We start from the raw sequence: 25,174 nt of genomic DNA, 5'->3' as shown, positions 1-25,174 counted from the left end.
TTATAATTTTGTGAAGAAAGTCAATGGTAGCTTGATGGGGATAGCATTGAATCTATGAGCATGGAATGTTTTTCCATCTGTTTGTGTCCTCTCTTATTTCCTTGGGCAGTGGTTTGTAGTTCTCCTTGAAGAGGTCCTTCACATCCCTTCTAAGTGGTACTCCTAGATATTTTATTCTCTTTGTAGCAACTGTGAATGAGAGTTCACTCTCTGTCTGTTGTTGTTGTATAGGAATTGTAGTGATTTTTGCACACTGATTTTGTAACCTGCCACTTTGTTGAAGTTGCTTATCAGCTTAAGGAGATTTGGGGCTGAGACGATGGGGTTTTCTAAATATACAATCATGTCATCTGCAAACAGAGACAATTTGACTTCCTCCCTTTTTATTTGAATACCCTTTATTTCTTTCTCTTGCCTGATTGCCCTGGCCAGAACTTCCAATATTAATGTTGAACAGGAGTGGTGAGAGACCGCATCCTTATCTTGTTCCAGTTTTCAAAGGGAATGCTTCCAGCTTTTGCCTATTGAGTATGATATTGGCTGTGGGTTTCTCATAAATAGCTCTTATTATTTTGAGATATGTTCCATCAATTACTAGTTTATTGAGAGTTTTTAGCCTGAAGGAGTGTTGAATTTTATCAAAGGTCTTTTCTACATCTATTGAGATAATCAAGTGGTTGTCATTGGTTCTGTTTATGTGATGGATTACATTTATTGATTTGCACATGTTGAAGCAACCTTGCATCCCAGGTATGAGGCCAACTTGATAGTGGTGGATAAGCTTTTTGATGTCCTGCGGGATTCGGTTTGCCCGTATTTTATTGAGGATTTTCGCATCGATGTTCATCAGGGATATTGGTCTGACATTTTCTTTTTTTGTTGTGTCTCTGCCAGGTTTTGGTATCAGGGTGATGCTGGCCACATAAAATGAGTTAAGGAGGAGTCCCTCTTTTTCTATTGTTTTGAATAGTTTCAGAAGAAATGGTACCAGCTCCTCTTTGTACCTCTGGTAGAATTCGGCTGTGAATCCACCTGCTCCTGGACATTTTTTGGTTGGTAGGCTATTAATTACTGCCTCAATTTTAGAACTTGTTATTGGTCTGTTCAGGGATTTGACTTTTTCCTGGTTTAGTCTTGCGCGGGTATATGAGTCCAGGAATTTATCCATTTCTTCTAGATTTTCTAGTTTATTATAAACTAGAAATACTAGTTTATAGTATTCTCTGATGGTAGTTTGTATTTCTGTGGGATTAGAGGTGATATCCCCTTTATCATTTTTTGTTGTTCCTGTTTGATTCTTCTATCTTTTCTTCTTTATTCATCTGGCTAGTGGTCTATTTATTTTGTTAATCTTTTCAAAAAACCAGCTCCTGGATTCATTGATTTTCTGAAGGGTTTTTCATGTCTCTATCACCTTCAGTTCTGCTCCGATTTTAGTTATTTCTTTTCTTCTGCTAGCTTTTGAATATTTTTGCTCTTGCTTCTCTAGCTCTTTTTATTGTGATATTAGGGTGTCAATTTTAGATCTTTCCTGCTTTCTCTTGTAAGCATTTAGTGCTGTAAATGTCCCTCTAAACACTGCTTTAGCTGTGTCCCAGAGATTCTGGTACGTTGTGTCTGTTCTCATTGGTTTCAAAGAACTTATTTATTTCTGCGTTAATTTCATTACTTACCCAGTAGTCATTTAGGAAAAGGTTGTTCAGTTTCCATGTAGTTGCATGGTTTTGAGTGAGTTTCTTAATCTTGAGTTCTAATTTGATTGCACTGTGGTCTGAGAGACTGTTTATTATGATTTCCGTTCTTTTGCATTTGCTGAGGAGTGTTTTACTTCCAATTATGTGGTCAATTTTAGAATAAGTGCATTGTGGTGCTGAGAATAATGTATATTCGTTGATGTGGGGTGGAGAGTTCTGTAGATGTTTATTAGGTCCACTTGTTCCAGAGCTGAGTTCAAGTCCAGAATATCCTTATTAATTTTCTGTCTTGTTGATTTGTCTAATATTGACAGTGGGGTGTAAAAGTCTCCCTATTATTGTGTGGGAGTCTGAGTTTCTTTGTCTGTCTCTAAGAACTTGCTTTATGAATCTGGGTACTTCTGTATTGGGTGCATATATATAGTTAGCTCTTCTTGCTACATTGATCCCTTTACTATTATGTAATGCCCTTGTTTGTCTTTTTTGATCTTTGGTTGTTTAAGGTCTGTTTTATCAGAGACTAAGATTGCAATCTTTTTTTGTGTGTGTGCTTTCCATTAGCTTGGTAAACATTCCTCCATCCCTTTATTTTGAGCCTATGTGTGTCTTTGCACATACGATGGGTCTCCTGAATATAGCACACCAATGGGTCTTGACTTTTTATCCAATTTGCCAGTCTGTGTCTTTTAATTGGGGCATTTAGCCCATTTACATTTAAGGTTAATATTGTTATGTGTAAATTTGATCCTGTCATTATGACGCTAGCTGGTTATTTTGCCTGTTAGTTGATGGCAGTTTCTTCTTAGTGTCGATGGTCTTTACAATTTGGTGTGTTTTTGCAGTGGCTAGTACCGGTTTTTTCTTTCCAAAACTCCATGGGAGTTTTATGGGACTTACTTTGGAGTTATTTCCCCTTTCTTTTTTCCTAATTCTTCCTTTAGAATGGGTATGTTTACTTTGTGCTGATGTCACCATTGTATTTTGGAAACATAACTTGTTTGATTTCATAAGCTCACAGTTGGAGAAGAATCTGCCTCAACTTTCCTCAGGAGCTCTTGTAAGGCAGGCCTGGTGGGGACAAAATCTCTCAGCATTTGCTTGTCTGTAAAGGATTTTATTTCTCCTTTGCTTATGAAGCTTAGTTTGGCTGGATATGAAATTCTGAGTTGAAAATTCTTTTCTTTAAGAGTGTTGAATATTGGCCCCTACTCTCTTCTGGCTTGTAAGGTTTCTGCAGAGAGATCCTCTGTTAGTCTGATGGGCTTTCCCTTGTGGGTAACCTGACCTTTCTCTCTGGCTGCCCTTAACATGTTTTCCTTCATTTCAACCTTGGTGAATCTGACAAGTATGTGTCTTGTGGTTTCTCAAGGAGTATCTTTGTGATATTCTCTGTATTTCCTGAATTTGAATGTTGCCTGTCTTGCTAGGTTGGGGAAGTTCTCCTGGATAATATCCTGAAGAGTGTTTCCCAGCTTTGTTCCCTTCTCCCTGTTACTTTCAGGTACACCAATCAAACATAGGTTTGGTCTTTTCACATAGTCCCATATTTCTTGGAGGCTTTGTTCATTCCTTTTCATTCTTTTTGCTCTAATCCTTTCTTCACGCTTTATTTCATTAAGTTGATCTTCAATCTCTGATATCCTTTCTTCTACTTGATCAATTTGGCTATTTATACTTGTGTATGTTTCACGTGCTATATTTTTCAGCTCCATCAGGTCATTTATCTTCTTCTCTAAACTGGTTATCCTACTTAGCTGTTCCTCTAACCTTTTCTCAAGGTTCTTAGCTTCCCTGCATTGGGTTAGAACATGCTCCTTTAGCTCAGAGGAGTTTGTTATTACCTGCCTTCTGAAGCCTACTTCTGTCAATTCGTCAAACTCATTCTCCATTCAGTTTTGTTCCCTTGCTGGTGAGGAATTGTGATGATTTAGAGGAGAAGAGGCTTTCTTGTTTTTGGAATTTTCATCGTTTTGTGCTGGTTTTTCCTCATGTTCGTGGATTCATCTACTTTTGGTCTTTGATGTTGGTGAACTTCAGATGGGGTTTTTGTGTGAATGTCCTTTTTGTTGATGTTGATGCTATTTTTTTCTGTTTGTTAGTTTTCCTTTTAATAGTCAGGACCCTCTGCTGCAGGTCTGCTGGAGTTTGCTGGGTGGTCCACTCCAGAACCTGTTTGCCTGGGTATCACTAGTGGAGGCTGCAGAACAACAAAGATTGCTGCCTGTTCCTTCCTTGGAAGATTTGTCCCAGAGGGACACCCTCCAGATGCCAGCCAGAGCTCTCCTGTATGAGGTGTCTGTCGACCCATGCCGGCTAGTGTCTCCCAGTCAGGAGGCACATGGGTCAAGGATCCACTTAAGGAGGCAGTCTGTCCCTTAGCAGAGCTCAAGCGCTGTGCTGGGAGATCCACTTCTCTCTTCAGAGCCAGCAGGCAGGAACATTTAAGTCTGCTGAAGCTGTGCCCACAGCCACCCCTTCCCCCAGGTGCTCTGTCCCAGGGAGATGGGAGTTTTATGGGACTTACTTTGGAGCTATTATCCCTTTCTTTTTTCCTAATTCTTCCTTTTAGAATGGGTATGTTTACCTTGTGCTGATCCCACCATTGTATTTTGGAAACATATAACTTGTTTGATTTCATAAGGTAACAGTTGGAGAAGAATCCTGCCTCAGAATGAATCATACCTTGAGTCTCACCCATATATGATTCAGGTGACTTTTTTTTTTTGAGATGGAGTTTCACCCTGTCACCCAGGCTGGAGTGCAATGGCAGAATCTCAATTCACTGCAACCTCTGCCTCCTGGATTCAAGCGATTCTCAGTATCCCTAGTAGCTGGGATTACAGGCACGTGCCATCACGCACAGCTAATTTTTACAATGTTAGTAGAGATGGGGTTTCACCATGTTTGCCAGGCTGGTCTCAAACTCCTGACCTCAGGTGATCCACCTGCCTTGGCCTCCCAAAGTGCTGGGATTACAGGCGTAAGCCACTACATCCAGCCCAGATGATATTTTGATGAGACTTTGAACGTTAAACTTTTGAGTTAATGCTAAAATGTTTTAAGACTTTTGGAGCTATTAGAATCAAAAGAATGTATTTTGCATATGAGAAAGACATAAATTTTGGGAAGCAAGGTCACAATGTTATTGTCTGAATTTTTGTGTTTCCCCAAATTCAGACCATCTAATCCTCAAGGTGATGGTATTAAGAGTTGGGGCCTTGGGAAGGTCTTTGGGAGGATTCCGCCATTATGAATGGAATTCATTTTCTCATAAAAGAATTCTGAGGGAGTTTGTTCACTCCTTCTGCCAAGCGCAAACAAAGCTAGAAGGTGCTATATTTGAAGCAGAAAGCAAAGCAGAGAGACAGACACTGAATCTCCTGAGACCTTGATTTTGGACTTTCTAGCCTCCAGAACTGTGAGCAATAAATCTTGGTTGTTACAAATTACCAATTTGTAAGATATTTTGTTAAGCAGCCCAAATGGACTAAGAAACTTCTCTTATTTTTTCCTCAAAGACAAAGTCTCTAACATTTCACCATAGAGCATATTTGCTAAAATGTATCAGATTAAGAAAAATTCCTTCCATTTTAGCTATTAGTTTCTTTTGAAGTCACAAATGGATATTTAATTTTATCAGATGTTTTTGTTTTTTGCATTCCTGACCAGACCATCATGTGGTTTTTCTGGTTTATTTGCTAATGTGATGAACTACACTGATTAATTTAAAATGTTTAAAAACTTCGAATTCCTGGTGTAAACCAAACTTGGTTATGATATGTTATCTTTTTTAATTGCTAGATTTATCTATATTTTGGTTGGGATTTTAAATCCATGTTCATAAATGATATAGACTTACAACTTTCTCTTTTTGTAATACCCTTTTCAAGTTTTTGCAGTGAGTTATGTTGGCCATAAAATGAGATGAACATGATTTCATCTTTAATAATTCTCAGGAACATTTAAAGTAATACTTGTAAAATTTATTTCTTTAAAACTTGGTGGAATTTACTCTAGTAGCCACATGAACTAGGATTTTTGCAGTGGAGGCTCTCTATGAGATAGATGTCCAAGCTGTCATTTTCATACAAGTGTCAGTTATTCAGAAGCTCTGTAATAACTTTCACCTCCACAGTTCCCTTATAAGGGAAATGTGTTTTTTATCTGATCTATTCTAACAAACTTCAGCTTCTGAACCAGGTGACACATCTTCATAGTCTCTGAATTCTGAAGTCCCCTTGTCTTTACAGGCCAAACTCTAGAGAAGTGAACTCAGAAGATGGCTTGAGCTCAACTATCTTTCACAGTAATTACTTGGGCTAGAGAATAATCATATATTCTTACCGTATCAAATAATGAAACAGTAGGCTATCCCACAGTCCATTCCTTCTCTCCCATCATCCATCAACTGTGGTTGCCAGCTTTCCCATCAAATAATATTCTAGTAAAGAAGCAAGCACCCAATACTCTATGTTCACATATATCCTCCACATCCCCCTGAAGAAAATTCCAGGTACTCAAAGATAAGACTTTTTTCCATGGACTCCTTACTGATGGTTTCAAGGCATTCTCTTGGAGCTTATAAGACTCAGCTTAGGAAGTACAGAAATAAAAGTGAAATATATAAGGTAATGTATTATTTGATAAAAGTTGATTCCAAATAAGCATAGAAAGATGAAGTATTCAGGAAACAGTATTGGCACAATTCTTAGCCATCAGGAAAAAATATAGTTTAATACTTACTTCATATCTTATACTTAAAAAAATTCCAGACAGATCAAAGATTTAAACATATAAAAGAAAAAAAGCATATTAGAGAGAACATAATTTTTTTGTTTTTATTAATTTTTATTATTATCTTGAAGTGAGGAAGGACTTTTTAAATAAGACACAAATTCAGAGCCATAAAAGATAACAAAAAATAGAATTGCAAAAAATTCTTTAAAGTAAAAACCATCTTAAACAAAGTCATAAAGCAAACAAAAGCAGGGAAGATCATTGCAAATTACACTATAGAGAAAGCTAACTTCCCTAATATGCAAACAGTTTTCACAAATCTCTATGAAGGCCAACAACTTTACAGACAAATGGACAAAGAATAGAAACAGAATGTCACAAAACAGGAAAAGATGTTCAATTTCACTTAAGATATACGAAAATTTTACTGATATTATAATAACATACTACTCTTTACTTAACAAACTGACCAGGATGGAAAGTTTGATTATACATTGTAGTTAGAAAGGTTGTAGGAAAGTAGACATTCTAAACATTGGTGGTGGGAGTATAGTTTGACACAACCTCTGTGGAGGGCTACAACCTAGAAATAAGGATTAACTGAAATTAAATTAGGCTTTAATGGGAATAAAATTCAACTTTCAAAGACCTGATGTCTGCTTGAATTATGTTGTTCTGACCCTTCAATAGTTTTTTAACCTAGACTGCCAGAGGAAATGTAGATACTTTCTGGAGGAAAGTATCATCTAGAACCTCAAATTATAATGTTCATTTCTCAATTAAAAAAAAACCAGGAACAACTAATAAAAAAACCATACAAACTGGCATACATGAACATAATATAATGTGACCCAAAACTAAGAAATGTAATAGACTAGATACCAAATATGGAAGTATCAAACACATATTTAAAGTAACACATTTTAAAGTCATACATTCAATATGTTCAAAGAAATAAAGAATACAGTGATAATTTAGGAAGAGAACAGGATGTTTTAAAATAATCAAATGTAAGGTCTAGAACTGAAAAATAAAATAGCTGAAATTGAACTCCATAGGTGGATCTACCATCAGATCAGACACAGTTGAAGAGGGAGTTAGTGAACTCTAAAGGATAAGTCAAAAGAAAGTATCCAAAATGAAATATAAAGAGAAAAAAAGACAATATAAAAACAAACAACACAGTTTAAGTGTAATAAAATCCTAGCAATCTCCTACTAACATCAAAATTGGGAACACTATCACAGGTTTGACTTCAAGAAAGAACAAAAAACCATAATGTAAATTTAAATTATTTTTCTTATATATTGTTTAATCTAATAAAAATCCAGGTAAGGGCTTCTTTTCATTTTTAGGACTTAAGCAAGGAACATCTAAAAAATCAAACATATTAGCTAAATAATACATATCATAAAAAAGTTTAATTACTTACATTCCATATGCTGAGCTTACAGCAAGACTAGTAATCTGTTGTGGAGGTTCACCATCTACCCACACCAATTGAATAACAAGTTCTGCTTGATATCCTGGAGGCATTCGCACTGGCCGTGTCTTCACACTTTAAGAACAAAAACAATCCTATTATATACAGCTTAAATAAACATGGTCAAACTTATCTTGAGAATTTACATAGAATCATGCTACAGAAATATACAACACCAGGCATTGCAGGCAGCATGCAGATGGATGGTGCCTTCTAGCTTTCTCAAAATACGCTGAGTCCCTTATGATTACTTAGTTATTTCTTTATGTGGCTTTTCAGCCAGTTAGGTCCACAACTTCAACTGGCGCTTTATCATTTCAATTTTTTCTTTTGAGAATATTATTTTTAGTTATTTTTATTATGTAATTATTTTTCTAATGTAATATATGTTACATATATATCAGTTATAAAGCATAACAATAAAACAAATGACCATTAACCTACCCTCCAGTGTAAGAGTTCAACATATCTAGCATCTGAATTCCTATTTTCCTTTAAAGCTGACTAATATCTTTCTCTCATACTTCCCACCAAACCAATTATCAAATACTGTTGATGCTACTTTCAAAAAATATATCCACTTGCTAAAATTTTATGATGATGTTTCCTCTTTGTAGATTTTCCTCCCAGTAATATTTGCTCATATTTCCTTCTTTTTATGTACTTCAAAAGAAAATTTTGAGAGGACAATCAATGATTACAAAAGTATAGCATCTGCTAATTGCATGAATTTTGCTCCTAAAATCTTATCTCTAAATTTTCCATAAGCATATTTGTAAGAAATGAGAAAACTAGCTGTCTAAAGTTTTTTGAGTGGCAAATGTAGATATGCAGCTCAAAGAAATTCCCTGCTTAGGTTTAATTCTCCAGCCAGCTAACACTAGAAATATTTGATTTGATGGTATAGAAGCAGTAAGTAGTAATTTATACTCTATTACTAAAATCATAAAATATTACTATGGGCTTTGTTAACTTTAGGTTTTATTGAACATGATGCAAATCTTTGTTTAGCTTATTCATAAATAGTTTTAAAAAAGAAAGATTATGAAATATACTAGCAATCATGAGAGAAATCCTTTTTTCTAATATAGAACTCTTGTAGTAGATAGTAAACTTGGTTTTCTTTTTGATTCCAAGAAAGCTAAAGAAATTACATAAACATACTTCTTTAAAAAATTATCATTATTATTTTTTTGGAGACAGGGTCTTACTGTCACCCAGGCTGGAGTGCAGTGGCAAGACCATAGCTCACTGCAACCTTAAACTCCTGAGCTAAAGTGATTGTCCCGCCTCAGCCTCCCTAGTAGCTGGAGCTACAGGTGTGTACCATCACACCCAGTTAATTTTTAAATTTTTTGTAGATACAAGGTCTTGCTATGTTGCCCAGGCTGGTCTCAAACTCCTAGTCTCAAGCATTCCTCCCACCTCAGCCTCCCAAAGTGTTGGGAATACAGGCGTGAGCCATCACACCCCATAAACATACTTTTTCAATTGGAAATATCAGGCATGTCACCAAGTTTCTGCCCTGCCAAACTTCCTATTCTGTGAAAGCCATGTTTTCTTTAGAGTCCTTCTGGGAAGGAAATATATAAATAAGTGAATGAAGGGTGAAAATATTATGCCCTCTTCACAGATGTTCAAAGAAAAGACCAGAGTAACCCCTGAAGAATTGTAGATCACCTGACAATAGCTTGATAATAAGAGAAAATTAATTTCATTTGTCACAGTTTCAAAGACATATGATTAATATCTAAAATTGTTTGAAAATTTGGTAGAAACTCTTACTTGAGGCATGGAATACTGTCCTTTGTTACTCCTTCACTAGCAACAGTGTTAGTGCTCCCAGAAAGACTCCTTGAAGAAGGAAGCTGGGCTGAGAGATCTGGAAACGGAGGACTTGTTTCTGGTTCAGGGGTAATAATATCTTCAACATCATACTGAAGTCGTACCTCTAATGACTTAAAAAAATCAAGTTTAAATTTAATTTAAGTCACAATAATAATCATCGTTTTAATTTAATCTAAGTCATAATAAATAATCACATTAAAATACCTGATAACTTTTTAGGAATCATTCACACAGTTTTTTTCAAATTAATAAGTTCAATACTATTTACAGGAAAGTTGAGAAGTATCTCATACTAAATCAAATAGTTAATTATATGGAATATTCAATGGCAATCACAAAAAATGTAAATTTTTAAACTTCAGAATTAAAAGAAAAATACCTCAGTGAAGATAAAGTTTTTATATAATAAATATACTTTAAGATATAGTATAAATTACAATTTATATATTACAATTTGATATATGATAAAATAAAAGGAGAAGTTGATTATGATTATTCCAATGAAAGAAATTAAACTTTTTTCATATACACACACAAACGTGTATATGTGTGTGTAGTGTGTATGTTTGTGTGTGTATGAAAAAATTACTTGTTTAAAGCCTTTTAGTATAAAAAACTTTCATTGCATTTTAACTTTGCATTAATTCACTAAAAATTTTCCAAACGAAATTCCATATTTTTGGTTGTTTATTTCATTACCTTGGCTTTTGTTTAATCTAATTAGCAGATCAGAATTACTTGATAAAAAACATATAATAATTTACATAGGAATAAAAAGGTGACCTAAAAACCTTTATTAAACTAAAAAAGTTTTAAAACTAAATCCTTTATGAATGCATAAAATGCATTAAATGATTTAATTAGAACTGATTTTATAACACATATTTGCCTTATAATGTAAAAATGAGCATTTTTAAGATTGAAAACAATTACTTACAAAAATGTCATTATGGGAATATCACCAAAATTATTGTCATAATTATTTTAAACTACAGAAAAACCTCTGGTGGTGACAATACAGTTACCAATTATTGAGTGCTTACTACAGTAAGGACACTATTATAATGTCTTTATATAATCATCACAAGAACACTATGAAATTGGTATTTATATTCCAAGTTTATTTTTATTTTCCATTTTCCCATTTTATTTACACAGGGAATTGTACATGTGATGAAACTGAATCATAGCTACATTCTACTACTGACTTATGGCTTGTTCAGAGTCACACAGATATTTAATGGGAAAGCCAGAATTAAAACCTAGGTTTATCTGACTCCAAAGCCTTAGCTTTCAGCTACTATACAATAAAAGGGTGATATTAATTTTAGCTGTTGAGGTAAAAACACTTATATCCAGGCCTATAGTAAATAATCTTTATATTCTGGTAAAAGGGGCAAGGTAGAGAAGGACAGTTGTTTATAGGTGGCTTCATTTAGAATTAATTTATCCCATAAAATCATTATTCTTTTGAATAAGCAGAGTATTTCATTGATTTAAAAATTAAGATTAGGTGAGGTTGCCCCATAATTAGATCTGCCCCATAAAAATGTTGCTACATAGAAAATCATTAAAAATAACCTTATTGTAGCTGAGAAATAATCATTTATGTCAAACAGTTGATGAGAAAATACAAATCAGATAAACTTAAAAATTAATAAAAGTATAGAACAAAGCCTGCATTAATTTGATTTTTATACAAAAATAAATCAATAACTATATGTATAAAACCTATACATTTTATTAGTATATATAGAAGAATATATAGGTGTATATTCCACAATATATACATAGTTCAAAACATCATGTTGTAGAGTTGACTTATTTCGGCCAGGTAGATGCAACTCACGTAACATCAAAGAGAAAAGTGAGAAAACTGTAACATGTTTAATTTGTAACAAGATTAACTTAAAATACTAAGCTTGTTTTGACATTGAAAAAAATACCAAGTTTTGATAGAGAATTGTTTTGGCCTTTTAGGCCAAACCATTTATTAATATGTTATAGTAAGTAACAATAATAATTTAAAATTCTGTGAATTGTATTACTAGCCACATACTGCACACTTCATGGAAACCATACCAAGTAGTAGTCAACTCTATGATAATAGCTTTCTTTTAATAACTGTAAAAGTGAAAGTTAAATTTTAAATAACTTACCACTATTTCTGTTGTAATTTCATGTCTGCTGAATTTATAAATTATGACATATGCAGAGACTCCTGATACACAGAATATTCTGCTCTCTGGACACCAGTAAATCATCTGAATGGCAAATGGGTCTTCCTCTACAATTTCACATGTTTGTTTTCCTTCTCCTACCTTCTGTTTTTCAAACACTTTTGAAGTTTTTAGTTTGTACAGCATCTGCAGAGTTACTATAAGACATCGAAGCACAGTTATCTTCTAATTTAAACTTAATTCTTAGATGTTATTAAAGCTTTTCCAATATATTTGTTAAACAACAAAAGTAAACCTAAGTAGACAAAGTGAATTACATTTTAACCAGTAAAGCATTCAATGCCACGCTTTCATATCAGTACAGCAGCTAGAGGGAGACTACAGGGAAAAAATAAACATTCCTTGAATATATACTACATACCAAGGAATATATAGTTGCTTTCTTGTGTCATTCTCAGAAAAGTCTCATGAAGGAAGTATTTTTATCATTATTTATTGATAAAAATATTGGGGCACAGAAAGTCTAAAATGGGAATACTGAAAATAATTCTTCCCTAGCGGAGACTCCTCTATTCTTTATCTCAGTTTTCCCCTTTGATTGTTAGGTGAGAGGTTGATGGTATTCCTAGAGGGTTTACTACTCTCAACAAATTTTTAGACACTCCTTCAGATAAGAAACATTGTAATTTACCAGTTAGCAATATTGGGAGTCCAAGAATCTGTAACTATTTGAGAAGGGATCTTTTCTGAGTGGCTCTGTGTCAAGAAAGGGTCAGATATAATCTCATACATTGTGTTCGTGAACTGTTTTTAAGAATATTTGGGGGAATATTTTTCCACTGGAGACCATGATGATAATAACTCTATAAAAGAACTATGATTCTACAAAGGATCCTTGAGTAAAGTTTTAAATATGAGTCCTGTGAAAAGTGCATCACCTGAATCTAATAATGAGAAACATTAGTCAAAACCAGACTGAAGGAGATTCTATAAAATAACCGGCCTGAACTCCTCAAAAACGTCAGTGTCATGAAATGAAGACTCAGGAACTTTTCCAGATTTTTTAAAACTCAGAAGATACAATGACTAAATGCAAAAATAATCCTGGATTTTTTTGTCGTAAAGAATATTAATTTGCGGCCGGGCGCAGTGGCTCACGCCTGTAATCCCAGCACTTTGGGAGGCCGAGGTGGGCGGATCACCAGGTCAGGAGATCGAGACTATCCTGGCTAACGTGGTGAAACCCCGTCTCTACTAAAAATACAAAAAAAAAAAAAAATTAGCGGGGCGTGGTGGCGGGCGCCTGTGGTCCCAGCTACTCTACTGGGGCTGAGGCAGGAGAATGGCGTGAACCCAGGGGGCGGAGCTTGCAGTGAGCCGAGACTGCGCCACTGCACTCCAGCTTGGGCAGACAGAGCGAGACTCCGTCAAAAAAAAAAAAGTATATATATTTATGTGTATATATACATATATATACACATATATATGTATATATACATATATATACACATATATATGTATATATACATATATATACACATATATATGTATATATACATATATATACACATATATATGTATATATACATATATATACACATATATATGTATATATACATATATATACACATATATATGTATATATACATATATATACACATATATATGTATATATATAAATTTGCAAAAGCTGAATAAAATCCGGAGATTAGATAATAGTGTTGTGTCAGTGTTAATCTACTGGTTTTGATGACTGAAGTCTGGTTATGTAAGTGAATGTTTGTAGGCAATACACACTGAAGTATTTAGGGGTATGTAATGTGTCTCCAACTTACTCTCAAATGCGTAAGAAAAAAAGCTATATGTATATATGTATGTGTGTGAGAGAAAAATGTGTGGAAGGAAGAGATAAAGAGTAAGAGAGAGAGCCAGGGAGAGGAAAGGAATATTTGGAGAATCTGGTTGAGAGGTATAAACCATTTCATAGTACTTTTTTTTTTTTTGCAATTTTTTTGTAAGCTTGAAATTATGTCAAGCTAAAATAGATTTTTTTAAAAAATAGACAAAGGATTGTATTGCGTGCTATAGCCTGGCTTCTGAGGTCAGATAGGGTATCATTCCTATGATTATTTATGTTACATGACAACAGTAAAATGATATTGCAGACATCATTAAGGTCCCTAATTAGTTGACTTTGAGTTAATCAACAAAGAGCTTTTTCTTAACAGCCAAAACCTAATCAGATGGTCCCCTTAAAAGAGGGACTGAGGCCCTCCCTGAAGGTAAAGAGACACTCTTGCTAGCTTTGAAGCAGCAAGCTACCATGAGCTCTGAATATGCAAGAAAATGAAGTCTGCCAACGATTACATAAGCTTGGAAGAGAACCTTCAGTCTCATGAAACCTCAGCCCCAGCCAACACCTTGATTACAGTCTTGTGACACCCTGAGCAAAGGACCCAGCGAAGGTATAATCAAATTCCTAACACACAGAAACAGTGAGATGATAAATGGGTATTGTTTTAAGTTGTTAAATTGTGGTAATTTATTACTCAGCAATAGAAAACTAAGATACATAATAATATAAACTCAGTTATTCAAATTCATTTTGCTTTCTGTATTAGACAGTGTTTCACAAAGTTAGCAAACTAAGTAATTTTTTTAAGACATCCATTAAGTTGGAGATATGACCTTGATTACAGTGAAAATATTAAACATGCTGCAATCATTTGCAATTTATATTCTAAATGTGATAAAATATTTATTTAAAAATTAACTTCTCAAAATATTATTATGCATACTTACGGGTGTTATTCACTCTAATAATTAAAGTGTTAAAGTGTCCTCTAAATTTTATTTTATTTATTTATTTATTTATTTGTTATTTTTCTTTTTGGAGATGGAGTCTTGCTCTGTCACCCAGGCTGGAGCGCAGTGGTGTGATCTCGGCTCACTGCAACCTCTGCCTCCCAGATTCCAGCAATTCTCCTGCCTCAGCCTCCCGAGTAGCTGGGACCACAGGCGCATGCTGCCACACCCAGCTAATTTATATATATATATTTTTTAGTAGAGACAGGGTTTCACCGTGTTGCCCAGGCTGGTTTTGAACTCCTGAGCTCAGGCAATCTGCCTGCTTAGGCCTCCCAAAGTGCTAGGATTACAGATGTGAACAACTGCGCCTGGCCCTCCACATTTTAAAAGCCAAAAAGTGACTTTGAGGTGGTGGGAAAGGAGCAATGGCATCACTATGCGATGAATTTTGTTCCAGGAACAAACTCAGGTTTGCATGAGAAGATTCATCAACAGAAAGTCTGTTGTCCTTTGGAGTTTCTCTTTAGGCAGTTGCTTTTTATTATGTGAAGTCAGAAGGGGACTTCAGAATGTGTGGGTTTAGATCTTTTAATCCTTTTCTCTTGCTGATAGTTAGTTTGCTTGCTCAAGGGACTCTACCTTGTGGGCTAAGAGTATCATCAATATTCAACCTTCTTCCTCTGCTTGTGTGTTTATTGCAGTCTTCCTCAGAAGCTATTCATTTCTACAGCTTCAAACATCACTTTTATGCTGCTTCTTCATTGGTTTCCATTTCTGACTGTTCTCCTTACCTGCTGGATATTTTTACTTGAATTTTATGGTTTTACTAAAAAATTCAAAGCTCTCTTTATTCCTTATTTCCAAAAGAGTTACCTACATCTTCCTGGTTACTCAGCTTCAGAAACTTAGAGTCACTGTTAACTTGTTCTTCACTCCTATTCCTGTCAAAAGTTAACTAACTTCCAAAACTCACATTAAATGTTAACTCCATTAAAATACCTTTCCTGGATCTACCAGGTCTCAATAAGACTCTCCCATTTCTGATAGCAAACAGATCTGGGGTACTGCATTGAGAGTTCTTATATTGTTTTCCCTATAGTTATATATGTGCATTTCTTTATCTTTTCTAATGACTACAATTTTTCTGAAGGGTATATATGAGTATAATGAAGACTTAAGTATCTTTGCATTCCTTCAACATTGAGCAGAGTACCTTATTTATTCTGTAAGTTACATAATTCTCAAGAATTTAAAAAGAGTTCTTATAGTTATCAAATCATTTGATCTTTGCAGGATGTGGTAGATGAGTGGGGAAAAAAAGTGAAGACTAGAGGGATATAAGCACTTGGCGAAGACCACAGAGGTAGAGGGTGAAGGAAATTCCTTGAACAGAGTTAATTTAACAGAGTTTGGTACTTTTTCTGATGTAACATGCCTCTTGTAGATAATAATGGGTTGCTGACAAAGAGTGACTTAGTCTTGTTTACCTTATATTATAGAAGAGAAGTAAAGCAGAGATAATACTTTCAACTGATCTAACAGTGTAGGTAATAGATTTTTGTAACACAGCCACATATGCATGCTAAAAATATATCTGAAATTTTAATTGCCCAAACTAAAAAGTGGTAGCTGGCTATAAGTAAATATTAACCAATTGGTTTCTGTTGTACAGAAACTTGAAACTTACTTGCAGAAGCATCCCAAAATTTTATTGATCCATCTGCATGACTAGATGAGAAATAAATTAGCATTAATTAAAGTATACTAAATAAAAATCATAATCACTCCAAATGTACAGAAACTTGAGTTACTGTTGATACAGTTTTGATTCAAAAATACCACTTTAATGAAAACTAATGTATGCTAAACCATTTCTAAGCTTAAAACAATGGCTCATTTCTTAAACAATATACTAAAATCTAAAGATTAGAAAAGGAACAATAATTCCTTAGACTTTACTGTAAAAAGGTTATATGTGTAATGGAGAACAATGAAAAATGGCCTGTGGAAAGTGAACAACATATTTTCATGTAAAAGGATAGATAATTTTGATATTAATATAAATATGAATTGAATATCATAGTAAAATTCAGTTAAGTTTCAAAATATAAAAGCAAATCACCAAATATATCTAGAGTTGCATCATTATTTGGTAATAATCAAATGTCAATTCTATAAAAACTCATCGAGAAAATAGAAGATAAAATACTTCCCAACACTTTTGATGAACTCAGCATTACCCTGACACCAAAACCACATAAAAACATTACAAGAAGAGAAAATTACAAACCGATATTCCTCATGAGAATAGGCATAAAAATTGTCAACAAAATATTGGCAATGCAAATGAAGTAATATATAGAAAGGATAGTACATAATGACTAAGTGGGTTTTCTTAGGAATGTAAGAGAAACACTTAAAAAATCAACTACCATATTAAAATTCACCATATTGACAGATTACAAAAGAAAATCCATATAGTCATCTCAATAAATGCAGAAAAAGCATTTGACATGATTTATCATCCATTCCTAAAAAAAACTTTCAATAAACTAGGAACACAGGAAATTTCTATAACCAGATAAAGGGTGTGTAGGAACAACCTACAAATATCTCCTAACATACATAATAATGAAAGATTGCATGTTTTCCCCTAAGATCAGGAGCAAAGCCAAAAAAATGTTCACTCTCACCATTCTTATTCAACATCTTATTGGAGGTGTTAAGCACTGAAATAGGGAAGAAAAAGAAATAAAAGGCATACAGACTAAAAGGGAAGAAATAAAATTGTTTGTATTTGCAGATTATATGGCTATGTAGAAAATCTCAGAGATTCTATAAAAAGGATACTGGAACTCATAAATGATTATCAAAATTGTAACACACAATATCAATATACAAAAATCAATTGCATTTCCATTGAATAGCAATAGACATTTGGAAATAACAAAATAGTACCACTTACAACAGTGCCAAAACCAAGAAATAGATAAAATCTAACACAATTTGTGCCAGATCTGTATGCTGAAAATTGTAAGATGTTGACCAAAAAATAAGGCATTAATAAAAGGAGATATATATTATTGATAATTGTATGACTTATTCGATGTTTGTTCCCCTAAATGGCATATAAATTCAATGTAATCACAATTAAAATATGGTAAAACAATTTTTTGTAGAAATAAACAAACTGATGGTCATACTGCCCAAAGCAATGTGCAGATTCATCACTATTCCTATCAAACTACAAACATCATTCCTCACAGAAGTAGAAAAAAAAACTATTCAAAATTTCATATGAAACCAAAAAAGAACCTGTATAGCTAAACAAAAAGAACAAAGCAGGAGGCATCACACTACTCAACTTCAAACTATACTATAAGGCTACAGTAACCAAAACAGTATGGTACTGGTACAAAAACAGACACATAGACCAATGGAACAGAAGACAAAACTGAGAAAGCCTCACACCTACAACCATGTGACCTTTGACAAGGCTGACAAAAACAAACAATGGGGAAAGAACTCCTTATTCAATAAGGGGGTGCTGGGATAACTGGCTAGCCATATGCAAAAGAGTGAAAACTAGACCCTTACCTTTCACCATATACAAAAATTAACTCAAAATGGATTAAAGATTTAAATGTAATACCTCAAACTACTAAAATCCTAGAAGAAAACCTAAGAAATACTCTTCTTGATATCAGCCTTGGCAAAGAATTTATGGCCAAGCCCCCAAAAATGATTGTGACAAAACCAAAAATTGACATGTAAGAACTAATTAAACTCAAGAGCTTCTGCACAGCAAAAGAAACTATCAACAGACTAAACAGACAACCTACACGATAGGAGAAAATATTTACAAAGTATGCATCTGACAAAGTATGTCTAATACCCAGAATCCATGAGGAACTTGAACAAACCAAAAAGCGAAAACCAGATAATCCCATTAAAAAGTGGGCAAAAGACATGAACAGATGCTTCTCAAAAGAAGACATACAAGCAGCCAACAAACATGAAAAAATGCCATCATCACTAATCATCAGAGAAATGAAAATCAAAACATGGCCAGGCACGGTGGCTCATGCCTGTAATCCCAACACTTTGGGAGGCCGAGGCCAGCAGATTACCTGAGGTCAGGAGTTCTAGACCAGCCTGGCCAAAATGGTGAAACCCTGTCTCTACTAAAAGTACAAAAATTAGCCAGGCATGGTGGCACATGCCTATAATCCCAGCTACTGGGGAGGCTGAAGCAGGAGAATTGCTTGAGCTCAGGAGACAGAGATTGCAGTGAGCCGAGACTGTGCCACTGCACTCCAGCCAGGCCAACAGAGCAAGAGTCTGTCTCAAAAAAAAAAAAAAAGAAGAAAAAAAAAGAAAATCAAAACACAGTAGGATACCATCGTACAACAGTCAGAATGGCTATTATTAAAAAGTCAAATAGTAACAGATGCTTGCCAGATGGCAGAGAAAAGAGAATGCTTAAACATTGTTGGTAGGAATGTAAATTAGTTAAGCCACTACTGAAAGTAGAAAGCGGTTGGGAGATTTCTCAAAGAACTCAGAGCTACCATTTGACCTAGCAATCCCATTACTGGGTATATAACCAAAGCAATATAAATCATTATACCTAAAAGGCACATGCACTCATATGTTCATTGCCATGCTATTTACAATGGCACGTGGATCAACCTAGGTACCCAACAACAGTGGATTGGATAAAGAAAATATAGTACATATATACCATGGAATATTACACAGCCATAAAAAAGAGTGAAATCATGTCCTTTACAGCAACATGGATGGAGCTGGAGGCTATAATCCTAAGTAAGCCAGCACAGGAACAGAAAACTAAATACCACATGTTCTCACATATAACTGGGAGCTAAACATTAAGTACACATGGACATAAACACAGAAACAATAGACACTGCAGTCTACTAGAGTGGGGAGGGAAGGGAAGGAGAGGGATTTGGATTGAAAACTACCTATTGGGTATTATGCTCGCTACCTGTGTCTAATATACCCATGTAACAATCCTACACATGTACCCCTGAATCTAAAATAAAAGCTGAAATTATTTTTTCAAAAGAAAAGAAACTAGATTAGCCAAAGCAATTTTGAAAAATAAAAACAAAGTTGGAGAACTCAAACTACATAAGGTTTAAGTCTCACCCTAAAGCTCCAATAAAGTTTTTGTGCTAGTGGTGAAAAACAGACATATATATCAGTGAAACATATTAGAGAGTCCAGAAATAGAACCATATGTATATAGCCAACTGATTTTTTATTTTGAGAGGGGGTTAGTCACTGAGTGGCTTACTCTACTTTAACAGCTTTATTCAGATGTAACTTACATAACTATAAAATTCACCCACTGGGAGTGTACAGTTTGATAATTTTTAGTAAATTTACACAGTTGTCACATTGACACCATCATCCAGTTTTAGAACATTTCCATTACCCCAAAAAGTTACCTCATGGCAATATGCAACCCTCTTTCTCATCCCTAGTAGATCCCCAATAATCTACTTTCTGCTTATATAGATTCTTTTTTTCTTAGAATTTTTATATAAGTGGAACCCACATAATATCTACTGCATTTTGTGTCTGCATTATGCACTTAGCATAATGTTTTTGAGGATAATCTTTCTTACATGTATTAATAATTTGTTCCTTTTTGTTGCTAAATAGTATTCCATTGTATGGATATGCTCTACTTATCCCTTCACCAAATGATGAACATTTGGGTTGTTTTCAGTTTTTGGCTGTTACAAATAAAGATGCTATGAATGACTTTGTATGTTTACTCTAATTATAAACTTATAGATATTTTTAAATTTTATTGCTGAAAAATCTGCAGGATGTTGATCTGAGACTCTATATACCCTAACAAAATTTAATTCTATTTTATTTTTCATCATGTAATACTTGATATGAAAATAACAATGTATGTAACATAGATTTAATATACAGAATATAATCGTATTGAAACCACTCAACCAAAGAACTAACATTACTAATAACTTGCATCTACAGATGTGTGGTCTAACGGAGCACTCCCCAACCTTTTTGGCACCAGGGACTAGTTTCGTGGAAAACAACTTTTCCACAGATGCGGGTGGTGAGAGATGGATTCGGGATGAAACTGTTCCACCTCAGATCATCAGGCATTAGTTAGATTCTCATAAGAAGCGTGCAACCTAGATCTCTTGCATGTGCAGTTCACAATAGGGTTCGTACTCCTATGAGAATCCAATGCTGTCCCTGATCTAACAGGAGGCAGAGCTCAGGTGGTAATGCTCACTTGCCTGCCACTTACCTCCTGCTGTGTGGCCTGGTTCCTAACAGGCCATGGACTGGTACTGGTCTGCAGCCCAGGGGTTGTGGACCCCTGGCCTAACATATTACTTATCCTAGAACAAGGTCCATGTGTGCTTAAGGAGAATATTTTTCTCCTATTGCTAGGTGTAGTGTTTTGTATATCTGTTAGGCCCAATTGTTCTATAGTGTTTTTCAAATACCCTGTTTCCTTCTTGATCTTTTGTCTAGTTGATCTGTTCATTACTGAAAATGTGATATTGAAATATATTACTATTATTGTGTTATTCTGTTTGTTTCTTCAATTTTGTCAATGTTTGCTTCATATATTTTGATGCTCTGTTGTTATGTTCATACATATTTGTACTTTTTATATCTTTCTGTTCGATTGACTCTTTTATTATTAGGTAATGTCTTTCTTTGTCCCTTGTGAGTTATTGACTTAAAGTCCAATATAAATGTATTCATCTCGTTTTCTTTTGGTTACAATTTGCATGGTACATCTTTTTCTATCCTTTCACTTTCAACCTATGTGTGTCCTTAAATCTAAAGTGAGTTTCTTGGAGGCAGCATATAGTTCTACTTTTTTCAATCAAGCCATTCTATGTCTTTTGATTAGGGAGTTTAATCAATTTACATTTAACATAATTATTGGTACAGAATAATTTACTAATGCCATTTTATTATTTTCTATATGTTATGTGGTTATTTTGACTTTCTTTTCTTCTCTTGCTGGCTTCCTTTGGGTTTTGTTTTGTTTTTTTAGTGACATACTTCTATTCCTTTTTCATTTTCTTTTGTGCACCTTCTATAGGCATTTTCTTTGTGTTTACCACCAGGATTACATAAAATATCTTCTAGTTATACCAATCTATTTTAAACTATAACAACTTTAACTACATACAAAAAATCTACTCCTTTACATTCACTATCTCTTCATGTTATTGATGTCCCAAATTACATATTTTTATATTTTGCATCTATTATCATAGTATTATAGTAATTTTTATGTTGTTATTGTTTAAATTATATGCCAGAAATCAAAGTGATTTATCCACCATCTTTAAAATCTTACAATATTCTATATTTGTCTATAAATTCAACTTTACCAGAGAGCTTTTAAGTTTTTGTATGCTTCGGTGGTGTTGTCTAGTGTGTTTGTTTCAACTGAAGGAACTCTCAGCAATTCATGTAAGACATGTCTAGTTGTGATGAATTCCTTCAGTTTTTGTTTATATAGGGAGGTCTTATTGCTCCTTCATTTTTGAAGTTGGTTATGCCAAATATAGCATTCTAAGTTGGTGGGGTTTTTTTCTTTCAGCACTTTGAGTATATTATCCCACTCCCTTCTAGTCTGCCATGCTTCTGCTAAAAAACCTGCTGACAATCTCATGGGGATTTCCTTGCATGTGATAAGAACTTTTCTTCTTGATGCTTTCAAGATTTTCTTTTTGTCTTTGATTTTCGACAGTTTGATTGTCTCTTTATGAGCTTCTTTGGGTTCATATTATTGGACTTGTTTAAGCTTCTTGAATTTGAATTTCCATTTCTTTCCTCCAACTTGGGAAATTTTTGACCATTATTTCTTCAAGTAAGCTCTCTGCTCCATTCTCTCTACTCCATTCTCTCTCTCTCTGTCTCTCTCTCTCCCCGCCCCTTCTTAAATTCCCATAATGTATACATCAGTCCACTTGAATGTGTTTGTAAGGCTCTTAGGCCCTCTTCTTTTTGTTCCTCTGACTCAATAATTTCAAGTGACCTATTTTCAAGTTCACTGATTCTTTCTTCTGCTTGGCCAAGTCTGTTGTTGACACTCTGTAATGAATTTTTCAAATCAATTATCATATACTTCAGATCTAGAATTGTTTCTTTTTAATAATTTCAAACTCTGTTGATATTCTCATTTTGTTCATGCATCATTTCCCTAATTTTGTTTAGTTTTCTATTTGTATTCTCTAATATATTGAGTTTCTTTAAGATGATTATTTTGAACTCTTTGTCAGGTAATACACAGATTTCTGTTTCTTTAACCCTTTTCCCATTTAGAATAAAAAGTACAGTTCGCTTCCAGTGCTCCTTTAATTTTACATAAACACACTTTTTGAGGCTGAAGAAAATCTGACTGGTTTTCAATGTGAAAATAAAATATGAAAACTGTTCCTGGAGTTATTTCTGAACAGAACTAACATCAGAATAGTCTATTTCGGAAAAAATAAATTCACCAAATGAATCCTCAGCCAACAACTGTACAAGAATGATGTTAACTTCACACGTAGGAATGCTATGTTTCCTAGGATAAGACATTTTCAGTGATGGAGAATTACTATATTTTGTAAATGGAAATACCACTACTAAAACCAGAATGCTATAAATAGAATGATGTCTTTTATTTCCAAAGTCAATATACTAGAGTGATACAACAATAATAATAAAAGTGAGATATTTTGAGGCAAAGTTATCTTGGCATAAATGTTATAGCTGCAACTGCTGCCAGTGAGTATTCTTGGGGCAAGTAGGAAAAGGGTTAAAATCATTTACTGGACTTTTTTGTGTGTGTGTCTCTTTGATTGGGCCATGTTTCCCTGTCTCTTTGTATGCTTTATTTTTGTTGACTTTAATGTGAAAAATTAGTCATATCATTATGGACTGACTTTGTACAGGGAACATTTTTCATAAATCAGCCCAGGTAGAGATTCTAAGAGCCTCTCAAACCTTTTATGGGAATTTGTCTTCTCTGGGCTTGTGCATGTAATTCCTAACTAGTGAAGTTTTCCAGTTTCTTTCAGGAACTTGTAGTATCTTGCTGCTCTAGTATCTGTCTGAAATACTGCAGGTTCTCTGATGCTACAAGCCACTGAAATATATTTTGCTCTCAGTGGCACCCAGGAATCCAAAGTATGCCAGATCTCTATCAGATGACACAGAAACTAGTCCCTTGAGCAGCCGCTATAACATATATCCAGAACATTGTGTATATCTTCCGCTCTTTTCTTTCCCTCAAAAAGGTGAAGCCATGAGTTGCACTTTTCCTCCTAATTGTGAGCTCTGCCAGCTTGGAAAAAGGACTGATGTGGCTGAAACGCCCTGCTTTTCTTACCCATTTCAATGTGACCATTCTTGGCTTTGAGCTTGTCTGGGGTACTGTGACTTCCTAAATGGTTTCTGAAGTTGTCCTAATGGCTTTTTGGACCACATGTTGTTGTAAAGTAAGTGTGCCTGTGGAGAACAAAGTCTAGGGCTTCCTATTCTGTCACCTTGTTGACATCACTCTCAATTAATTCTTTTATTAGTTTTTTTTTCTGTCTTTTTACTCTCAAATTGTCTATGCTGTTATATTTGAAGTGAGTGTATTGCAGATAACATATAGCTGGTCATGTTTTTAACCCACTCTGTCAATCTCTATATTTGAATGGAAGTATTTAGACCATTTCTATTTAATATAATTATTGATATGTTAGGGCTTCAGTATACCATATAATTTTTTCTGTTTCCTTTTTTCTGCCTTCCTGTTACCTGAATTATTATAGTGCTTCCATTTTGATGTGTCAGTAGTGTTTTTAAGTGTACCTCTGCATAATTTTTACAGTTTTTTTAGGTATTACATTGTACCACAACTTATCACATTCTATGAGTGTCATCTTATTACCAGTTCAAGATATATAAAAGCCTTAACTCTCTTTACATCCTTTTACCCTCTCTTATTTATAATTGTGTTAAATATCTCCTCTATACACATTTAGAACCACACCAGACAATGTGATTATAGTAACATCAGACTCTGTTACTATAATCTTTGCTTCAACCATAAAATATACCTTTAAAAATCCAAGAGATGGAAAGCCTATTGTATTTATCCATACTTTTATTATTGCATTATTTCTTCCTTCTTGGTGAACCAAGGTTCATTTCCTTTCTGTGTAGGGAACTTCCTTTAGCTACTTTTTTAATGGTAGATTTGGTGTTGAAAAATTCTTTTAGTTTATTGCATCTGGAAATGATGGATTTTGATCTTGATTTTGCCTTAATTCTTGAAGGATATTTTCATTGGTTATAGGATTCAAGATTGATAGTTCTTTTCTTTCAGTACTTGAAAACTACTCATT

General features: G+C 34.3%; 1 protein-coding gene across 5 annotated transcripts in view; it reads right to left on the bottom strand.

Moving 5' to 3' along the window:
- The window catches only part of STXBP5L (syntaxin binding protein 5L), a 507,599-nt gene that overhangs the window by 150,620 nt on the left and 331,805 nt on the right, over nt 1–25,174 (bottom strand). For all 5 annotated transcript variants that reach the window (XM_516678.8, XM_024355609.3, XM_024355610.3 and 2 more), the window contains 4 exons: nt 16,438–16,478; nt 11,922–12,139; nt 9,700–9,872; nt 7,864–7,989 (listed from right to left, as the gene is read on the bottom strand). In XM_516678.8, the coding sequence (XP_516678.3) occupies nt 7,864–7,989; nt 9,700–9,872; nt 11,922–12,139; nt 16,438–16,478 (558 nt within the window). The remainder of the gene's footprint in view (nt 1–7,863; nt 7,990–9,699; nt 9,873–11,921; nt 12,140–16,437; nt 16,479–25,174) is intronic.

The sequence above is a fragment of the Pan troglodytes genome, chromosome 2 (genome assembly GCF_028858775.2).
Source record: "Pan troglodytes isolate AG18354 chromosome 2, NHGRI_mPanTro3-v2.0_pri, whole genome shotgun sequence".
Taxonomy (NCBI): Eukaryota; Metazoa; Chordata; class Mammalia; order Primates; family Hominidae; genus Pan; species Pan troglodytes.
This window is presented reverse-complemented; position numbering and strand designations above follow the sequence as displayed.